Source organism: Malaclemys terrapin, chromosome 3 (genome assembly GCF_027887155.1).
Source record: "Malaclemys terrapin pileata isolate rMalTer1 chromosome 3, rMalTer1.hap1, whole genome shotgun sequence".
NCBI lineage: Eukaryota > Metazoa > Chordata > Testudines > Emydidae > Malaclemys > Malaclemys terrapin.
Window position 1 is genome coordinate 78,180,879 of NC_071507.1, and position 19,538 is coordinate 78,200,416.

The 19,538-nt window shown below is 47.8% G+C and overlaps 1 protein-coding gene across 1 annotated transcript in view; it reads left to right on the forward strand.

Annotated features, from left to right (window-relative positions):
* The first annotated feature begins 2,452 nt into the window (after positions 1 to 2,452).
* The window catches only part of PCNX2 (pecanex 2), a 248,771-nt gene continuing 231,685 nt past the window's right edge, over positions 2,453 to 19,538 (forward strand). Inside the window, exons 1-2 of the mRNA XM_054021531.1 lie at positions 2,453 to 2,605; positions 18,077 to 18,282. Coding sequence (XP_053877506.1) covers positions 2,453 to 2,605; positions 18,077 to 18,282 — 359 coding nt within the window. The remainder of the gene's footprint in view (positions 2,606 to 18,076; positions 18,283 to 19,538) is intronic.

The following is a 19,538-nucleotide window of genomic DNA, read 5'->3' on the forward strand; positions in this document are numbered from 1 at the left end:
ACTAATTTGGGGTGCCCAACTTGAGACACCTAAGGTTTGATTTTTCAGAATAGTTAGTTAGCATTTTAATAGCACTTTATATCTTCAAAGCAGAGCTCTAATCGACCTCTGTTACAGTTGTGAGCACTAGGCATTTCTACAAACCTGGTTCCAAGTGTATCATAAAAATGGCATCCAGAAAATGAGGAACACATAGTAACCAACTATGAAATGTTGGTTTAGTAACTTGCCTACCATCAGGTAGGAACTCTGTGCCAATGGAAGGGATGGATTTCAGTTCTCCAGGATAGCATTCAATTTCCTTAACCATGAGACCATCCTTTCTCTTCCAGCAATTATGCCATATTCACTATCCACCTCCTGCAACAAATGAGGTAGGGGCTCTGCAGACATAATCACTACCCAGCCATGATTCATTCCCACGGCATAGTCCATCCTGTGCAGTGAACGAGGCAAGGGTTATGTGGGGGGAAAAAATAGCATGTCATCATATAACTATAGGTTCATGTTATTAAAGACTGTTTCATATAGTACATACACAAGAGGGCTGAATCAAGTGTTACCAGCCAACCTTAATTTTAGCACTTCCTACTTTTGAGTACTTAAATTTTCAACCTAAATGAAAAAAACAGAAATTCCATCATATAGAACCATAATGGCCCCCTACTTGGGTCACAGCAGGGTTCAGACCGTTACATCCATAGTATCACAGACCTCTGCCACTTGAGCTAAGTATAGTAGCAATATACTGTTATCCTCTATGTGAGCAAGTCACTAGATGGGGCCTGGGACACACTTTACCATTGAGTTTCACATCTATTTGTTAGCAGCAATCTAGAAACTGAGGACTCCTGGGTTTAGTACTAGGTTCTGTAGGGGAGTATGCCCATTTATAGATCCTTCTGCCCCATCCCCAAACCTGTCTCTGTCCTCCTCTGTTCTTATCTGCCCCACATCACCCCAGGTGCTGCACTCCTTCCTTCTAGCCTGGCTCCTGTCCTCCTCCCCCTCTGCTCATTTCCAATCCCCACATCCGTTCCTGTCCCCTTCCCCTCTCCTCCTATCTAGCCTCCTACCTCTCTCTGCCTCTGCTCCCATCCCCCTCCCCCTCTTCACTTATATATTGCAAACCAAATCTGCTCCTGCCTACCCATGTCAATTCTTGTCCCCATTCGCTCTCCCCCAGTCTCTAGCTCCTACAATCTGCTTCCCCACCATCCCCCAGATCCTTCTATCATTTCATATCTGTCTTCATCCAGTGTGGCTATTTCTTCATTCTCTTCTGCGCTGCCTGGGGCCAGAAGGGAGAGCATTGAGAGCACAGGAGGGACAGTTTCTAGGGGTGGGGGCAGTGTTTACCGGGGGGGGGGGAGAAAAGGGCAATGAGTACTAGGGTGGTCGGAAATGTACAAAAGGATGAGGAACAGGGGAGAGGGCAGTGGGTGCTAGGGGTGGGGTGACAGGCAGGAGGAAGGACAGGCAATGGGTACTGGTGGGGAGTTCTTCAGCAGGGGAAGGGCAATGGGAACTAGGGGTCGGGTGGGGGCAAGGGAGAGGGCAACTGATTTTAGGGATGAGGTGGGGGCAGGAGGACGGGCAATGGGTTCTAGGGGTGGAGTGAGGGCAGGGAAGAGAGCTAGGGTGGGAGGTAGGAGAAAGAGCAATGTGTGCTGGGGTGCGGGTGGAATTCACCAGGCTGAGGGCAATGGGTGGTGGGGGGGGCAGGAGGATGGACGATGGGTGCTGGGGGGAGGTGGGGGCAGGAGGAAGGGCAATGGGTGCTGGGGGAGGGGGAGCAGGAGGAAGGGCGGTGGGGGAGCTGGAGGAAGGGCGGTGAGTGCTGGGGGGAGGTGGGGGCAGGAGGAAGTGCGGTGGGGGGCGGGAGTTGGGGGTGAGGGGGGGCAGGAGGAAGGGCAATGGGTGCTGGGGGGGAGGTGGGGGAGCTGGAGGAAGGGCGGGGGCTGGGGGTGAGGAGGGGGCAGGAAGGGCGGTGGGGACTGGGGGGGAGGAGGAAGGGCAATGGGTGCTGGGGGGGAGGTGGGGGAGCTGGAGGAAGGGCGGGGGCTGGGGGTGAGGAGGAAGGGCAATGGGTGCTAGGGGGGAGGTGGGGGAGCTGGAGGAAGGGCGGGGGCTGGGGGTGAGGAGGGGGCAGGAAGGGCGGTGGGGGCTGGGGGGGAGGGTGACGGGGGGTGCAAGGAAGGGCGGTGGGTGCGTGAGAAGAAGCAGGAGCTGAGGGCTGTGGCGGGGCTCCCGGAGGAGGAGGGAGGCTACTGGGTCCTTCCCTCCGGCCGCTGGGGGGCGGGGTAGGAGGTTCTCAGCCACGGCGGCGGCGCGGAGCATGATGGGAGAATCCCCCGAGCATCCAGCATGGCGGCCCCAGCGCCCGGCGCCGGGAGGAGCCGCAGCGGCTGCGGCCGGTGCAGGGGCGGGTGAGGCGGCGGCGGAGGCGGCGATGGTGTCCCAGGCGGTGCAGCTGCTGCGGCAGGGCGTGTGGGCGGCGCTGACCGGCGGCTGGTACCACGACCCGGAGCAGAGCAAATTCACCAACAGCTGCCACCTCTATCTGTGGCTCTTCCTGCTGGCGCTGCCGCTCGCGCTGCACCTGGTGAGGGGCCTGGGGAGACCTGGGCACAGGATGGGGGTGAGGGTAGGGGAGAGCAGGGCCCTGCCTATGGGGAGGGGGCACAGGCCACGGTGAAGATGGATGGAGGAGGCAGGGCTGAGAGGCGGTCATAGGGACACAGGCCATGGGGTAGGGATGGAGATGGGGGCAAGGAACGGAGGGTTGGAATTAGAGAGGGGAGGCAGAGAGAGGGAATGGGGGAGGGAAGTAGTCTGATATAGTTGGATGAATATTTTTTCTTGATGCTGTTTTTAAATTCCCCCTCCCACTTTGCTATGTTTTATCCATTTTGATTGTATTGTGGGACAGTGTCTCCTGGTCAGTACCAGTTAAGTGCTGCCCTGTTGTTGTCAGACATAGTCAATTTCATGGTCTTCTGTGCTGATACCATTTTGCTCTGCTGAGATTTTTGAATGAATTTGCTGTCCTAGTGAAAGATAGATAAATAGTAATAAACACACTTTGTGTATATTTTAGTGGCTAATGCAGCTGCTCTTGAGAGGTGCATGCCAATTTTAATCCCACCCTTCCCCAGGGTACTATAATTTTGCCAGCAATACTTTCTGTGTTCATCCTGAAATATGGGTGAGCCTTTTAGGCCCAATAATCAAGTTGTTATGCAGGAAAGTACATGAGCAGTTAAGCTGGCACTCAATAACCAATGTGGTCAAATTATACTCTCACTTTCTCCCCTTCTGTATAGAGACACAGATGCAACATAAATAGTGTGTGAAAGCACACCACTTTTCATTACATCCACTCCTCCACCTCTTTCTATTAAAGTGTGAGAAATGCAACTAAATTATAATTCAATGGATTGCAGTAACTAGGAGCTACATTCTGTTTGCTAAATATGAATAGTTTCCTTGAAAAAAAAAAAAGAAATCTTTTAGTCTGTTCTTAGTGTGCTGTCAATATGGGATGTAGGCAGAAAGAGCAAGAGCATATTGTTAGGTAGAGTAGTGCATGATTTTAGTATTAGGTTCCCCAATATCTAGCTTCTAATATTTGCCATTCTTTATGTCCTCATGACTGTAGACTCAACTCATTTCTGCAGATTTTTCTTTAATGAAAAAAAACCCTTTTCTGCCATATTAAACATTCCTCATCAGTCTCCTTACACCCCATTATTACAAAGCCTATTGCCCTGATTTTCAGGACTTCCCTCTGAAGTCCATAGGAGATGCAGATGCTCATCTTTGAAAATCAGTCTGTACAGCTTATTTCCTGGCAAAGATGCCATTTGCTTCCACTGAGCATGGAGGACAACATGAGGGTGGCTTCTTCCCAGGATGCCATTCAGGGAACAACATGAAGGTGGCTTCTTCCCAGGATGCCAGGTCAATTTCTGGTGTGAGACAGTAAGAGCTATAGATCCTATCGCTGTTATTTAGATTGCAATTGTAAATGAGAACTTGTTCACAGACTCTGATTTGTGGTGAAATAAAAGGTTGTTTCTTTCCCTGGGTGTACATAGAAATGGATCTGCAGGAAAATATGACTTTTCCTGGAGGAAGCCGGAAACTAATCACATATTAAATAGAAAATAGAGGTGTTTAAAGAACATTGGGCCTAAAAACTGTGGAGTGAAACAAAGATGAAACAGTGAAAATATTTAAAGTTGGGGCGGTGTTGGTGGGAGAAGATCTAATTTATGTGCATGAACTAACTTCCCAATTCCCCGGCTTCTTCCTCATTTCTCCGGGTAGACTTGCCTTTTCCAGGTTGGCTAATTTTGTGATGAATCATCTGATCAGCTGCAGAAACTGTTCTTGAGCAAATGTACCATGATTAGATTTCTTTATCCTCGATAAGAATATTATATTTATTACAGAGACTGTCTAGGAGTAAGGATGTCCTTGACTATCACTTTTCTTGTTTTTGAGTGCTTGCATTTTGTAAACTTTGTGACAGGTAGCTACATTCTTGTCCTTTAGCAATCTTAACGCATTCTGAATTGATTTTTTTGTTTTGTTTTGGGAATCTTATGCAATGTTCAGGGTTAAAAATTACCAGTTACCTGCCAGTTTGGTATTTGTGGTTTCAGTGTGCGACAACCATACTTTAAAATGAAATTGATCCTAAGAGCAGACAAAACAACTGGACTAACAGGAAAAAGCAGATGTTTTGTGATATGACAAATGGAAGACTTTTGTAGCACGCATATTGTAGTAGAACCCTGTTTATCCAATTTAATTGGGACTGGGGCCAGATCGGATAATCAAAAATTTGGATAATGAGGAGAATGCGTGGGCCTCAGGCTGTCACCCCCGTGGGCAGTGGGGTTGACAGCCTGAGCCCTGCCACCCAATTCAGTTAATACGAAGAGCCAGATAATGGAGGCTCAGATAAATGGGGTTCTATTGTATTTCTAATCCTGACCCACATCCCCTCACAGATAAGTTTATTTTCACTCACATGTGGCATCTTGTCTTAAAATAAGATTGTGAGTGGAGATTTTCAAAAGTACAAATGGGAATTAGACACCCATCTCGCACTGATTTTTGGTGAGGGTTGGGTTCTTAACTTCCCTTTTGCTTTTGAAAATCTCCCTCATTAGCTGTTTAGGGGAGGGACTAGCTTTTACAGCACATTAGGCCCCCCTACCTAGTTCTAGGTTCTAGGGCTTAAGGAGGTCAGAGGCGGGACTGTGCGCTCCTGCCTTGCAGCTTCCCCTGGGGGCTGCAGCCAGGTCCACGTGCCCCAGCCCCGCGGGTTCCATCAAGGACTGCAGCTGGGGCTGCCCGCCCTAGCCCCTTGGTGGCCTGGGCTTGGCGGGGGCTACAGCCTGGGCTGCATGCCACAGCCCCGCAGCGTCCTGGGCTTGGCTGGGGCTGCAGCCATGGCTGTGTGCTCCAGCCCTGTGGCTTTCACCGGGGCCTGCAGCTGGGGCTACGCGCCCCTGTTTGGCGGCTGCACTGGGGGCCATTCACCCCCCTCATGGCTTCCTAGGGCTATGCATCCCCCCCACCCCAGCTGCAACTGGGGCTTGGCGGGAGCTGCAGCCGGGGCCGCGCACCTCTGTCACGCAGCTGCAGCCAACTCTGGAGCTGGGGATGTATGCCCCCCATGGCTGTGCCCCCCGCTGCGGCCACTGGCAGGGGGTTTGGTCTCTCAGTCCCCCCCTCCATGGTACTCCATTCTTTCCCCCCTCCCCAGACCTGTCCCTAGGTTATTTTTAGTAAAGTCATGGACAGGTCATGAGCTCGGTGAATTTTTGTTTATTGCCTGTGACCTGTCTGTGACTTTTACTAAAAATAACCGTGATAAAATCTTAGCCTTAATTATCACTACCAGAAAGAACAGATGGGTAAAGGTAGTAGTTCAGCCACCTTGAAGGTCTCAGCTGAGTTTAAGATTACCTTTTTGGAAATATCCTTTGCATGTTTAATTCTGTTTTTGCCAGTATATCTGTGAAATAAAAATCTGGCTCAGTCTTCCAAAGCACTCTCCAGTTCCAATTTAGAGATGGCCATGGCAAAATCTGGGGAAAATTGTCTTGCTTTTAACCAGATTAAAAGATATTTCTGTATGAAGATCTGAGGAGTTTAGGGATTTTGTAATATATGCCTACATGGATTAGCCACTTAATCTGATATTGGTTACTTTCATTCCCCTGCTTCGTGGTGTCTCTTGTATCTTCATTCATCTGTTTAGTGCAACATTTTTGATTGTAAATTCATCAGAATAGGGACTAGTCTTTATCTATGATGTGTCTAGTATGCCTGTGGGCTCTATAGAACAATAAATAATGGGAGAGGCAACCTTTCAATTCTAGGTGGCTGGCTTTAATCTGGCCCAGGTTAGTAAGGATCAAAAGTCACTAACATCTTAAGCCTTTTTGAAATTAGTTTGGTGATGCTTTCAGTTCATTTCCAAAGGGACACATGTCAGCATCACACTAAGTGTCACTAAACTGGTTTGAATTAATGCCATTGTGTTATGGAGTCACAGGTCCGATGCTCTGGAACTGCTTGGTATGAAGCCAGCCAGGACTCTGGGTAGCGTGACTCTCCTGAGGGCACGCTGTCCAGGGCAAAAAGTCTCCTCGCCTTCGGCCTTCCTGGTCTGACCTCGGAGTATTCAACATCCCTGTTCACACCTCACACTTCCCCTTGGTGAGGGAAGCCAGAGGGTCCTGCACCCCAACTCCGCAGTCATCAGTGCCTCTCAACCAGCATTGTAAAGCAGAAGGGTTTATTGGTCAACAGGAATACACACAAAGCTTGTTAGCACAGAAGTCCGTGACTTTCAACAGAGTCCATCTTGGGGGAACCCCGGGCCAGATGGCCTGGACTCCCCCCATCTCCAATCCCTCACAGCCGACTGCCCTGGATCCCCCTGCCTGGTCTCCGACACGCCCATCGTTCCTCGTCGTTTGTCCTGCTTCCCAGGCAAAAGGTGTCACCTGGTCGCATCCCCCTCCTGGATCTCAGGTTACAAAGGTCATTGGCCATCTCCTACATGCAGATCTCTGAACAGCCTCCCCTGCCCTGAAGGCCTCAGCAAAAGTCACGTACCCAATTCCTACTGCCTAGGTTTTGGTGCAATACAGAGGGAAACTGAGGTACACAAACCATATTAGAATAGAACAGTAAGACTCACATGCAACATAACAAGGTGAATAAAACCCCACTTCGTCACACTTTGTTGGAAGTTTCAGCACTTAGGGTAGGTATTGAATAGGCACCTTCTCTAGAGGTGGTTTCTTCCAGAAGAAGGTTGAGAAACATTGAGAGCATAGTACCACCCATACTGAACCTGTTGCATGAACTGAGGATTTCAGTCCATAACCCTGTCAGGACAGTACCTTTTGCTATCAATAGTTTTACTATCAAGAAAAACAAACCTGTACCTCAGTATCATGAGCAGCCTCCTAATTGTCCCTTTGTAATGGTTGGCTTGCGTTTAAACAATGAGCATTGAATAATTATTTGCAACATAACTAATATTGTAATCACCCTCCAAAATTATCATATTTCTTATAACTTCTGTTTTATCAGGTCTAATAAGACATTCTGACTTAGATCTTTTATTCTACCTAATTACACAGGGCTCTAATATGTTCTGTGTGAGAGAATACAATTACAAAGTCATTGGGCTGAATTCATCCCTACTAGTGTAATTCCATTAAAATCAAGGGATGAATTTGTGTATGCTTGAACTGCAGCATATTTTACAAGGTACAAGGCAGCACACATCCAGATATTTATGAGTCATTGGTTGTGGTTTTAGTGACTGTTTCTTCTGCCTTTTATTGGACAGAATACTTCCCTAAACTTGCTATTGTAAAGGGTTATTGGTTCTTTCACATTGCATTTCAAAATTGTATAATGATGCAATAAATCTAAATATGACATTTGAGATTATTTGTTTCCCAAGGAGTTTTCTTTTCCTTTGCTTTCCCAGGTGATTGAACTGCATATCGGGTTGTCTGTTGGTCATCTCTGCGATGAGGTGTACCGGGCATTCACTGCCCCCTGCCAGAGACTGTGGTGGCTTGGTCCAGCCCACTTGAGGAAGTGGCCCTTTATGAAGAGCAGAAGGGCAGAGAGTTTGGGACTTCTAGGGTAGTCTAGAAAGGCCTTCTAGGTTTAGCCACAGGTAGAGCCAGTGAGACTTGGAGCTCCAGTGGCTAGAAGGGCTGGGAGTAGCTGGCAATCAGTCAGGGCCCAGCAGGCCAAAAAAAAGGGCTCACTGCATCTTTCATATAGCTGCCATTCCTGGGTGAAGCCAGAACCAGGAGGAAGGATCTTCCCTGTACCATATCCCAAGAAGCCAGGCTAGGGTTACCATACGTCCGGATTTTCCCGGACATGTCCGGCTTTTTGGGCCTCAAATCCCCGTCCGGGAGGAAATCCCAAAAAGCCAGACATGTCCGGGAAAATAGGGAGGGAGGGGTCGTGGGGCTTGGGTCCAGCCTGGAGCCGCTGGGGCCGGCAGTGCTCGGCCGGAACCGGGGCTTGGGGTGCCCAAGTCGCTGGGGCCGGCGGTGCTTGGCTGGAGACGCTTGGCCGCAACCGGAACCGAGGCCGGCGGTGCTCGGGCTGCTGGGGCCAGCGGTGCTCAGTCGGCGGTGCTCGGCCAGGGCCGGTGTTGGTGTCGGGCCGGAGCCGCTCGATCGGAACCGGGGCCTGAGCCGAGCTGGGCTGGAGCCGCTGGGACTGGGGCCAGGGGTGGCCAAGCCGCTGGGGCCGGCAGTGCTCGGCCGGAACCGGGGCTTGGGGTGCCCAAGTTGCTGGGGCCAGTGGTGCTTGGCTGGAGCCGCTCGGCCGCAACCGGAACCGAGGCCGGCGGTGCTGGGGCCGGCGGTGCTCGGGCTGCTGGGGCCGGTGCTGGGTCGGAGCCGCCGGTGCTCGGCTGCCGGCCAGCGGTACTCGGCCAAGGCCGGCCGGAACCGGGGCCCGAGCCAAGCTGGGCTGGAGCTGCCGGGGCCAGGGCGGGCCGGAGCTGCTCGGTCGGAACCAGGGCCGGCGCCCCAGGGCCCGAGCCGAGCCGGGTGGAAGACGCCGGGGCCAGAGCCTCTTGGCCGGGGCCGGCTGGCTGCCGAGGGGGCGGACTGGGCCGTGCCTCCTCGCGCCCCGCCACCGCCCCAGCCTACCTGCTGCCTCCCTGTTTCAGGCTTCCCGTGAACAATTGATTCGCAGGAAGCAGGGGAGGGGGAGGAGCAGGGGGCGGAGCATTCAGGGGCAGAGGCGGAGTTGGGGCGGGGACATTGGGGAAGGGGGCAGGGGCGGGGGCGGGGCCCCTGGAGTGTCCTCCTTTTTTTAAATTAAAATATGGTAACCCTAAGCCAGGCTAGGTGGCCCATTGCTGACCAAACTTTGTGTGTAAGTCACTGAGAGACTTCTTGATCCACTCTGTGTGAGTGTAAGGCCCAGGTGGGCCTACCTGAGTTAGATTTTGGTTGGGCTATTGAAAACTAGGTGAGCTCACTTTGCAAGACACCCATGGGCTCAGGCAAGTTGGTGACAATCACTCAAGCTGTATTAATATCAAAACCAGAATACTTATCTTCTCCCCCAGCTTCACAGTATCTCCGGCTCTCTCGTTATATGCCTGGCCATGTCAGCTGATTGCATATTTGTTTATTCAGTAATTTGGCTGTTTTTACTCTGTAATACATCAAGACATACCAACCAACCTTAATTTCTCTGTCAAATTTCCAACGTGCCATGTTTTGTTAAAAGGGTAAATGTCTCTATATTAAGGAATATACATCTAGTATTAATAAAAAACACACTATGGTAAAGACTTGAAACTTAATAACATTACATTTTCTATATTGTGGTGCTTTGGAAGCACTCTTAAAGGATAGAAATGACGTGGGAGTTCAGTGCCTTCCATTAGCATGTTAATTACTTGCTTGTCAGAAACCCACACGCAATCCAAGGAGTACAATAAAATTATGCATATTCACGTCTATCTAATTACTGACGCAGTGCTTAGCAGGCATATAGCTTATATATTACATAGAAAAGAGAAACTACAGTACTTTAGCATTATGGTTGAGAGTTTAACTGGAAAAGAACAAGGAAAGCCAACATTATGGCTTTCACAGCAACTCTATCTTGGCCAAATTTCCCATCATGATTCCTGCCCCTTGTTTTTGAGGAAAATCAGGAATAATAACTGACCTATAGTGCATAACAAGCAAGCCTTTTTCAGTCCGAAGTTTTAGAGTCTGGTTTCTTCAAAGATGGTTATTACCTTTATGACTATGTTTCTCCACTTGTTTTGGTGAGGTGCTGAGTTTTCTTTGAATACCGGAGTCTTTAAAATGGAGATTCTGGTCCCACTGTGACATGAATTTTCATTGTTAGTTGTAGACTTTCTTTGGATATTTTGGGGAAATTCCCCCCAAATGTACCCAGTCTAGTGCAGATGAATTTTCTTAGAAATATCTGCAATACCTAGTAGCTTTGACTCATCACATCTTTTTCATTTGAGACTTAGAATCAGTTGATATGTTTGAAAAAAAAATGCTTAGTGGATGCATAGAGATTATATGCTTGTAAAGAGTACCTGTCTGAGAACTATAAAACATACTGGTTAGCATGAGTATGCAATGTATTACAGGCTGCAAAGAGTTTGCTCTTACAAAAAGTTTAAACAAAATGTGAAGCTAAAATTGCAAGTTGGAAAAGGAGATGATGCATCGCAGCACAGTCGTTCTCATTCAAGCACTTGTATTGTCCATCTTGTATCTAGTTTCCACATTAGAGGAGGTGAGAGGACTCTGGGGGACATTGTCCTGGTAGAATCCCACCCTCAAGAGATGAAGGGAAAATAGTTATCAAACAAAATACATGGTAAAATTTATAATTATAGCACATCAAATGTAAATCTATAATTTAATTCCTATGTGATCTACCTCCTCCTTATCTTAAAGCCACATTTTGTAGCCTTCATCTAACCACACCTAAGAGCATCTTGTCTAGAAGTCTGGTAGTTCCCCAAAAATCCTTTCATCCTATGATAGCATCAGGTACCTTGTGGAGAGAGCTTACTGTGTGCCTATAGATGCATGTGATGAGTTAGATGAGGCCTGCTACTTTGTTTATTTTGTGATAGCTTATTGATAATAGTCATACTCAGTATCCAATGAAATTTAATGAATGTCACCTACAAAACATTCCTATTACAGCGGCTGGTTCTCCACAGGTCTATTGAAGAGCTGGATTATGGGGTTCTGTGAGGAGTTGTCTAACAACCACAGGTCTCCCAATACGGCCTAGAGCATGGAGGGAGTCCGTGGAGAGAAATGTGAAGCAGTTTCTCTTGAACAAATTCCTATTTGATTTTTTTGCTACCTCCATTGTGATCTGAGTCCTGTAATGTTCAAAAATTTCTGTTTAGAACAGGCACTAGGAATGGTCTTAAATTATATTTTATCCACCGTTAATGACCAGAAATTTTACTTCTCTGAGGCCTTGTCTACACTACGAGAGTAGTTCGATTTTACTTAAATCGAATTTTTGGAATCGATATTGCAAAGTCGAACGTGTGTGTCCACACTAAGGACAGTAATTCGACTTTGTGAGTCCACACTAACGGGGAAAGCGTCGACATTGGAAGTGGTGCACTGTGGTCAGCTATCCCACAGTTCCCGGAGTCCCCGCTGCCCATTGGAATTCTGGGTGGAGCCGCAAATGCCTTCTGGGTAAAAAAAATGTGTCCAGGGTGCTTTTGGGTAACTGTCGTCATCCGTCCATCACTCCCGCCCTCCCTCCCTGAAAGCGCCGGCGGGAAATCAGTTCGCGCACTTTTCTAGTCAGTGACAGCGCGGACGCCACAGCACTGCGAGCATGGAGCCTGCTGCAACCATCACTGCAGTTGTGGCCGCTCTCAACGCCTCGCAACTTATCATACACCTTTCCCTGAGGCAGATGCAGAAAAGTCAGGCGAGGAGGCTACGTCAACGCGGTGATGGCCTGAAGTCTGAGAGTAGCACAGACCTCTCAGAAAGCAGGGGACCCAGCGCCGAGAACATCACTGTGGCAATGGGTCATGTTGATGCCGTGGAAAGGAGATTCTGGGCACGGGAAACAAGCACTGAGTGGTGGGACCGCATAGTGCTGCAGGTCTGGGATGAATCCCAGTGGCTGCGAAACTTTCGCATGCGGAAGGGAACTTTCCTGGAACTTTGTGAGTTGCTGTCCCCTGCCCTGAAGCGCAATGACACCCGGATGCGAGCAGCCCTGACTGTCCAGAAGCGAGTGGCCATAGCCCTGTGGAAGCTTGCAACGCCAGACAGCTACCGGTCAGTCGCGAACCAGTTTGGGGTGGGCAAATCTACCGTGGGGGTTGTTGTGATGCAAGTAGCCAAGGCAATCGTTGATGTACTGCTGCCAAAGGTAGTGACCCTGGGAAACGTGGAGGCCATCATAGATGGCTTCGCAGCGATGGGATTCCCAAACTGCGGTGGGGCCATAGATGGAACTCACATCCCTATCCTGGCACCGGAACACCAGGCCAGCCAGTACATTAACAGAAAGGGATACTTTTCCATGGTGCTGCAAGCACTGGTGGACCACAGGGGACGTTTTACCAACATCTACGTGGGATGGCCGGGCAAGGTTCATGACGCTCGTGTTTTCAGGAACTCTGGTCTGTTTAGACGGCTGCAGCAAGGTATTTACTTCCCGGACCACAAAATAACTCTTGGGGATGTGGAGATGCCTATAGTCATCCTCGGGGACCCAGCCTACCCGCTAATGCCCTGGCTCATGAAGCCCTATACTGGCGCCCTGGACACTGAAAAAGAACTCTTCAACTACTGGCTGAGCAAGTGCAGAATGGTGGTGGAGTGTGCTTTTGGCCGTCTCAAGGGGAGATGGAGAAGCTTGCTGACTCGCTGTGATCTCAGCGAAACCAATATCCCCATTGTTATTGCAGCTTGCTGTGTGCTCCACAATCTCTGTGAGAGCAAGGGGGAGACCTTTATGGCGGGGTGGGAGGTTGAGGAAAATAGCCTGGCTGCTGATTACTCACAGCCAGACAGCCGGGCGATTAGAAGAGACCAGCGGGAAGCGCTGTGCATCCGGAAGGCTTTGAAAGCAAAGTTCCTGAGTGAGCAGGGTAACCTGTGACTTTAAAGTTTGTGTATTGAGAAGCTAAACCTGCCCCCGTTTCTTTACCCAGTTAATGTTGACTATCCTATCCAGTTACATACCCCCTTCACCCCACTTCCAACACACGTTTCAAAATAAAAATAGTTCTACTTTGTTAAAGCACACCGTTTTCTTTAATACTGTATTCGCGGGAATTTTTTAAAACTGGGACGCAGACTGTGGTGCGGAGCGGGTGTACTGTAGTGGCGCGAATGCAGCTTCTAAACTCAAGGATTGACAGGCTCCGCTGCGGTGGGATGGTTGTTTCAATGGAGCCTGTCACCCCTCCTGATAGGGACTGTGTGTATGGGGGGGTCTATGTGACTTTGTGGCAGGGGGAGGACGGTTACAGATCCCCTGCTGTGTGGCTCTGTGATCCTGCCTAAGGACCGCCGCTTAAGATCTGTAACTGCCCTCCCCTGCCACAAAGTCACAGAGCAACCCACCCCCCACCACATAACATGAAAACAACCTCCCAGACTAACCAGGGTAACTAGTCACTGCATCACTGCACTATGTATGTGCCCTGCTGCTGTGCCTGCCCCCGACTATATACCCTGCCAAAGGTGACTGTCCTGTCGAATTACGAACCCCCTATCCCCCCCTCCTGCAAAAGAACATGATGGAAACAGTAGTTAACAGAAACGTATTTTTTATTATCAACCAAACATGGAACTGGGAAAGTGAAACTTGGACGGGGGCTTGTGTCAGGCGGGAAGGAAAGAACTTGTCAAATTTTGGGGAATGAGAGCCTTCTGCTGCTCGAGCTCTCTGCAGGGGTGGAGTGAGAGTTAGCAGGGACTCTGCCGCCTCTCCTTCTGTGCACTTTGGGTGAGGGGAGTATGGGACTTGGTGGCGGGGGAGGGCGGTTAGAGATGGACTGCAGCGGGGCTCTGTCCTCCTGCCTCCGTTCCTGCAGAACATCCACAAGGCGCCGGAGCGTGTCCGTTTGCTCCCTCATTAGTCCAAGCAGGGTTTGAGTCGCCTGCTGGTCTTCCTGACGCCACCTCTCCTCCCGATCCATGTTGGCTTGGTGCATTCGGGTCAAGTTCTCCCGCCACTGGGTCTGCTGTGCTGCCTGGGCTCTGGAGCAGGCTATAAGCTCCGAGAACATGTCCTCCCGTGTCCTCTTCTTCTTATGCCTAATCCGCGCTAGCCTCTGGGAGTGTGATGACAGGCTAGGTTGTGAGACAGTCGCAGATGGGGCTGTGGGAATGGGAAAAAGGGAGTGAATTCCTCAGAAAGATAAATGTAGTTGTGAACAAAGAACATAGTCTTTCTCTGTGAACAAGACCATGCACAGCACCTATCACATGCGCACTCAGCACAAGGTCGAATTCTCGGCCTTCGCATTCAGTGCCTGGGGTCTTCTACAGCACATTTGAGAAGACTCTCAGGAGAACGGAATTTCTGTTGCAGGCAGACATGGTAAGCCGTAGACTTGTGGCAGCTTAAAACTTTAATATTAGCAATGGCCTCATTTCACATTGAAATCAATGTCGGTCCCTGCTGCCAGCAATTCGGCAAGCAGGAAGTCTGCTCCTGTCCCACACCCTCGCGGCTGTCCCCGGGAACGATCCCTTTCGGCTGCCCCTCTCCCGCCTCCACCGCGTGGCTGCAAACCAGCGGTTACAGTTCTGTAAAGGAACGGCAAAGCAGTCCCAACACTAACATTCCCCTACCTCATTCAAAGCAGGTCATCATGAGCGACATCACCCTCATGAGGATCTCTGACAGCGAGAAAGAGCGAATGCTCCGGGAAAGCCTCCAAAGACCAGGGCCGTATGCCGCCATGCTGTGCAGAGCAATGATTCCAGAGTACTTGCTTGTCTCGTGGCGTGGCAACGTGTCCTACTACGGAGGACCCAATAAGGCCGCTCTCCCCAAGAACCTAATGCAGCGGATTTCCAATTACCTCCAGGAGAGCTTCCTCGAGATGTCACAGGAGGATTTCTGCTCCATCCCCGGACATATAGACCGCATTTTACTGTAGCTGCTGTAGCAGTGACTAACCAGTAGAGCGGCTTGGGCAGGACAATCATGCAAAACCGGACATTGCTAGATTTTTTTTCAATAGTTGCACTGCCCATGACTGAACCGTTAAGCTAATCAAACTAATCATGAGAAACCCATTTTTTAAATTGTTAATATTCCTGTTCTGTTACAAATAAATGTTTAGATTTTTACAACACTTACTGGCTGATCCTTCCCCAGATTCTGTGTCCGGGGTAACGGCTGGGGAGGGTTGGTAGGGGATCTCTGTAAGGGTGATGAAGAGATCCTGGCTGTCGGGGAAATCAGCGTTGTGAGCGCTGTCGACTGCCTCGTCCTCCTCATCTCCTTCCTCATCTTCCCCGTCCGCTAACATGTCCGAGGATCCAGCCGTGGACACTATCCCATCCTCAGAGTCCACGGTCACTGGTGGGGTAGTGGTGGCGGCCGCACCGAGGATGGAATGCAGTGCCTCGTAGAAACGGGATGTCTGGGGATGGGATCCGGAGCGTCCGTTTGCCTCTTTGGTCTTCTGGTAGCCTTGTCTCAGCTCCTTGATTTTCACGCGGCACTGCGTTACATCCCGGCTGTATCCTCTCTCTGCCATGTCTTTAGAGATCTTCTCGTAGATCTTTGCATTCCGTCTTTTGGATCGCAGCTCGGAAAGCACGGACTCATCGCCCCACACAGCGATGAGATCCAAGACTTCCCAATCAGTCCATGCTGGGGCCCTCTTTCTATTCTGAGATTGCACGGCCATCACTGCTGGAGAGCTCTGCATCGTTGCCAGTGCTGCTGAGCTCGCCACGATGTCCAGACAGGAAATGAGATTCAAACTGGCCAGACAGGAAAAGGAATTCAAATTCAAATTTTCCCGGGGCTTTTCATGTGTGGCAGTTCAGAGCATCCGAGCTCGTACTGCTGTCCAGAGCGTCAACAGAGTGGTGCACTGTGGGATAGCTCCCGGAGCTATTAGCGTCGATTTCCATCCACACCTAGCCTAATTCGACATGGCCATGTCGAATTTAGCGCTACTCCCCTCGTCGGGGAGGAGTACAGAAGTCGAATTAAAGAGACCTCTATGTCGAACTAAATACCTTCGCGGTGTGGACGGGTGCAGGGTTAATTCGATGTAACGGCGCTAACTTCGACATAAACGCCTAGTGTAGACCAGGCCTGAGGGCTCAATCCTGCAAGCTGCTGAGCTCTTTGGCCTTCATCCAGTAAAGTACTGAAGTACATGCTTAACTTAAGCATGTGAATAGTCCCTTTGACTTCAGTGGAATCACTTGTGTGCTTAAAGTTAACCATGCACTTCAGTACTTTGGACTGAGCCTCAACTTATAGAAATTAACATCTTTAGTTATTTATAACACGCTTGTCACAGTAACACCTAGTTGTTAATAGCTACTCCACTCCTATGCAATAGACTCCTTACTTAAGAATCAGATTGGATCTTAAAAAAAAGATTTGCCTGAACATTTTCCCAGAAACATCTTGGAAATTTTAGTGCTACACTAAGCTGACATCAGAACAGAAGTAACGCTGCACTCTCTTATAGCAGCAACACAGAAGAGATCAAGCGTGTACAATTTGAAGAGAACCATTGAGATTTTTTGAGGTGAAGGGGGAAAATTACTTTTTTGAAATAAAATGTGGTGTGTGTGATCCATTTGGACTCCAATGAAAAACTAAAAATTCATACCTACGTGTACAGAGAGATTCCTGGCTGTGTCATCTAGCAATGTCTGAATTCCCTACTTGAAAAACCAATGTGAAATAAATCAAGATTTCTATTGGAATATTTTTTGTCCAAATGACCCTTGAGTTGATACTACATCTAGGGCCCAATCTAAAGCCCATTGAAGTCCACAGACTTTAGCAGGCTTTGGATGCTTGTGCCTCGCTACCACTCCAAATTGTGCAGTGATACATTGAAGCACTTCTAAAAAGTTCCCAATAAAAGATTGCAATCTGCTATGAGACTACAAATTACTAAAGGGAATACAAGGGAAAAGCCCTGTTTCTGTAAAGAGGACTGCAGTGGTCCATCTGCATGATTTTCTTTGCTTGATACAGGGGCTTTAATCATTAAAATGTGCATATATCATGTCTTTGATCTGAAAGGACTTTGCAAACTAGGGTTGAAACTCTACTAATTCACTTTAATGATTGAGAGAGCCATTGCTAATAATTAACATTTGCAAAGATTTTCAAAGAAAAAAAGCTGCATCACAAAATATACTTTGTTCCTTTATTTTGACTAGATAAGACTAAGTATGTATAATAGTTCATGGCATACCAGTAAAGGTACTTTGTATAAAAGCAATGAAGTCTGAATAATAGAAGATCAAATTACAGCATTTTACTCTTAAAACCCTTGGCTGAGGAGTGTGGTGAGACTGACAGTTTTTGTGGGAGAATTAGCCAGTTTGTAGATTAATGATATTATACTGTGTGTCTGTATACATACAGTATCCACACAGTATATGTAATGCTTGCTATTGTTGCGAGCCCAGGGAGTGAGAGGGAAATGTTTTAAGAGCTCTCATAGCAACTGTCTATTATAAATAATTTTTTATTGCTTTTTAGGATATTTGATATACCATAGCTAGCCAAAGGAAATGGTTTGAAATTTGAAATTTACAGCCTTCATATGAGTTGAAATAGTAAAATTCTTTGGAGATGCAACAATTCTGAAGTGTTAGGAAAATTAGTGGTGTTAGCCGTATCAGACTATAAGAAATAAATGGGTAAAAAGATGTTACTACATTGTGAATAAATAGCCGTATCTTCTTGTGATAGATTGCTGACTGTTTCATTAACTCTTTATTATTCTCTTCTCTAGGCTTTCCCTCCAAATGCAGTGACAGTTTTCATCTACTGTAGTTCTGTGACTGTGTTCTTCACAATAATAAAGGTAGTCAGTTATCGTCTGCACCTTATGTTTGATAAAGGAGAAGTAATTCAACAAAGGATCTCGCGAAAGAATGGAAGGCAAAGCAAAGATAAAGAGACCAAAAGAGAAAATGCAGTTTACTGCTCAAATCTTAGGTAAGTTTTTCATCATGCAGAACCATTCCATAGTTTCATCACAAGTACAAGCTTGCAACCCTATCCTGCATTTCCAGCCCAGCAGACACTCCTGCTGACTGTAATGAGGGTTTTGTTTTTGCAAGCAATGCACAAGTGGGCTGTTACTCTTTTTTTAATTTAATTTTTGTTTATGTTCAGTATTTTAAGTCTGACATAGGGATATACCTAAATCTAACCCTGAGGGTTTCCAGACTTCTTTTATTGGTGCCCCATCATCATTGCAAAGGATCCTCTCCCCGGCCCTTGTGTTTTCTTGCATCGTATCTTGGCCCAATTGTCAGACTCTTCATTTTTCCTGTCTGTTTTCTTTCTTGGTTGTCCTTTTCTAGTTTTTTTCCTTCCACTTTCTAATTCCCTCCCTCCACATTCTTTTTTATTCTCTTCTGCTTGGTTTCCTTTCCTCCGTTTACCCCAGCCTTGCCCAGATGTTGTTCTGGAGAACATTTACTGGTGACTCTGCACCTGGCTGCATGTACTCTTGTGGCAGTACTCAGAGTCAAATGCAGGAGCAGAGAAAATAAAGGCTACCGGACTGTTGCTCATTAAATGTGAGCTGCAAGGGGAGTTGCAGGAGCAAGGAAGGAAGGAATGTGACCATCGTTTTACTCACGGGAGCATGTCTGCTGTGGTTTCAGGTTTATGCAGCTATTGTCTCTTAATTCTATCTCTCCAACCTTGTGTCTCTAGTGGACTAGTTTGACTTCAAGTAAATCTCTGTGTAATATAACTTCATCTCAGCAGGAAAAAACTCCTTGCTACAAAATGCAATGTAGAATCACAGCAAATTTAATTACAGCCTTTAAAACTAAACGCAAATGAATAAAAAAATATCTGAAAGGTGAGGAAAATAATAGTAATTATATAAGGAGCTTGGGTTGGTAAAAAGCATTGTAAAACAAATTTTATTTAAACAGTAATGTTGAAGACTACTTTCTAGAAATTCAAATAAAACCAATAGAGGTTGTCAAAGTATATGTTTGCGTTTAAGACTCCCAGTCCTTTTAAATCCTGTCCGTTCTACAAAATTATAATTTTCCTTTTACTCATATGCGATACACTGACATAGTGACATAAGAGGCTCATCCACTGTTTTAGACTTGCTGAAATGTAAACCAAAAATCCCTTAATAAATATGATCAATGGAAGACGCATACGTTTCCACTCTTTTGCCTTTTGTATTGCTAATGATTCCAAGTAGTACCTCTTATAAAACT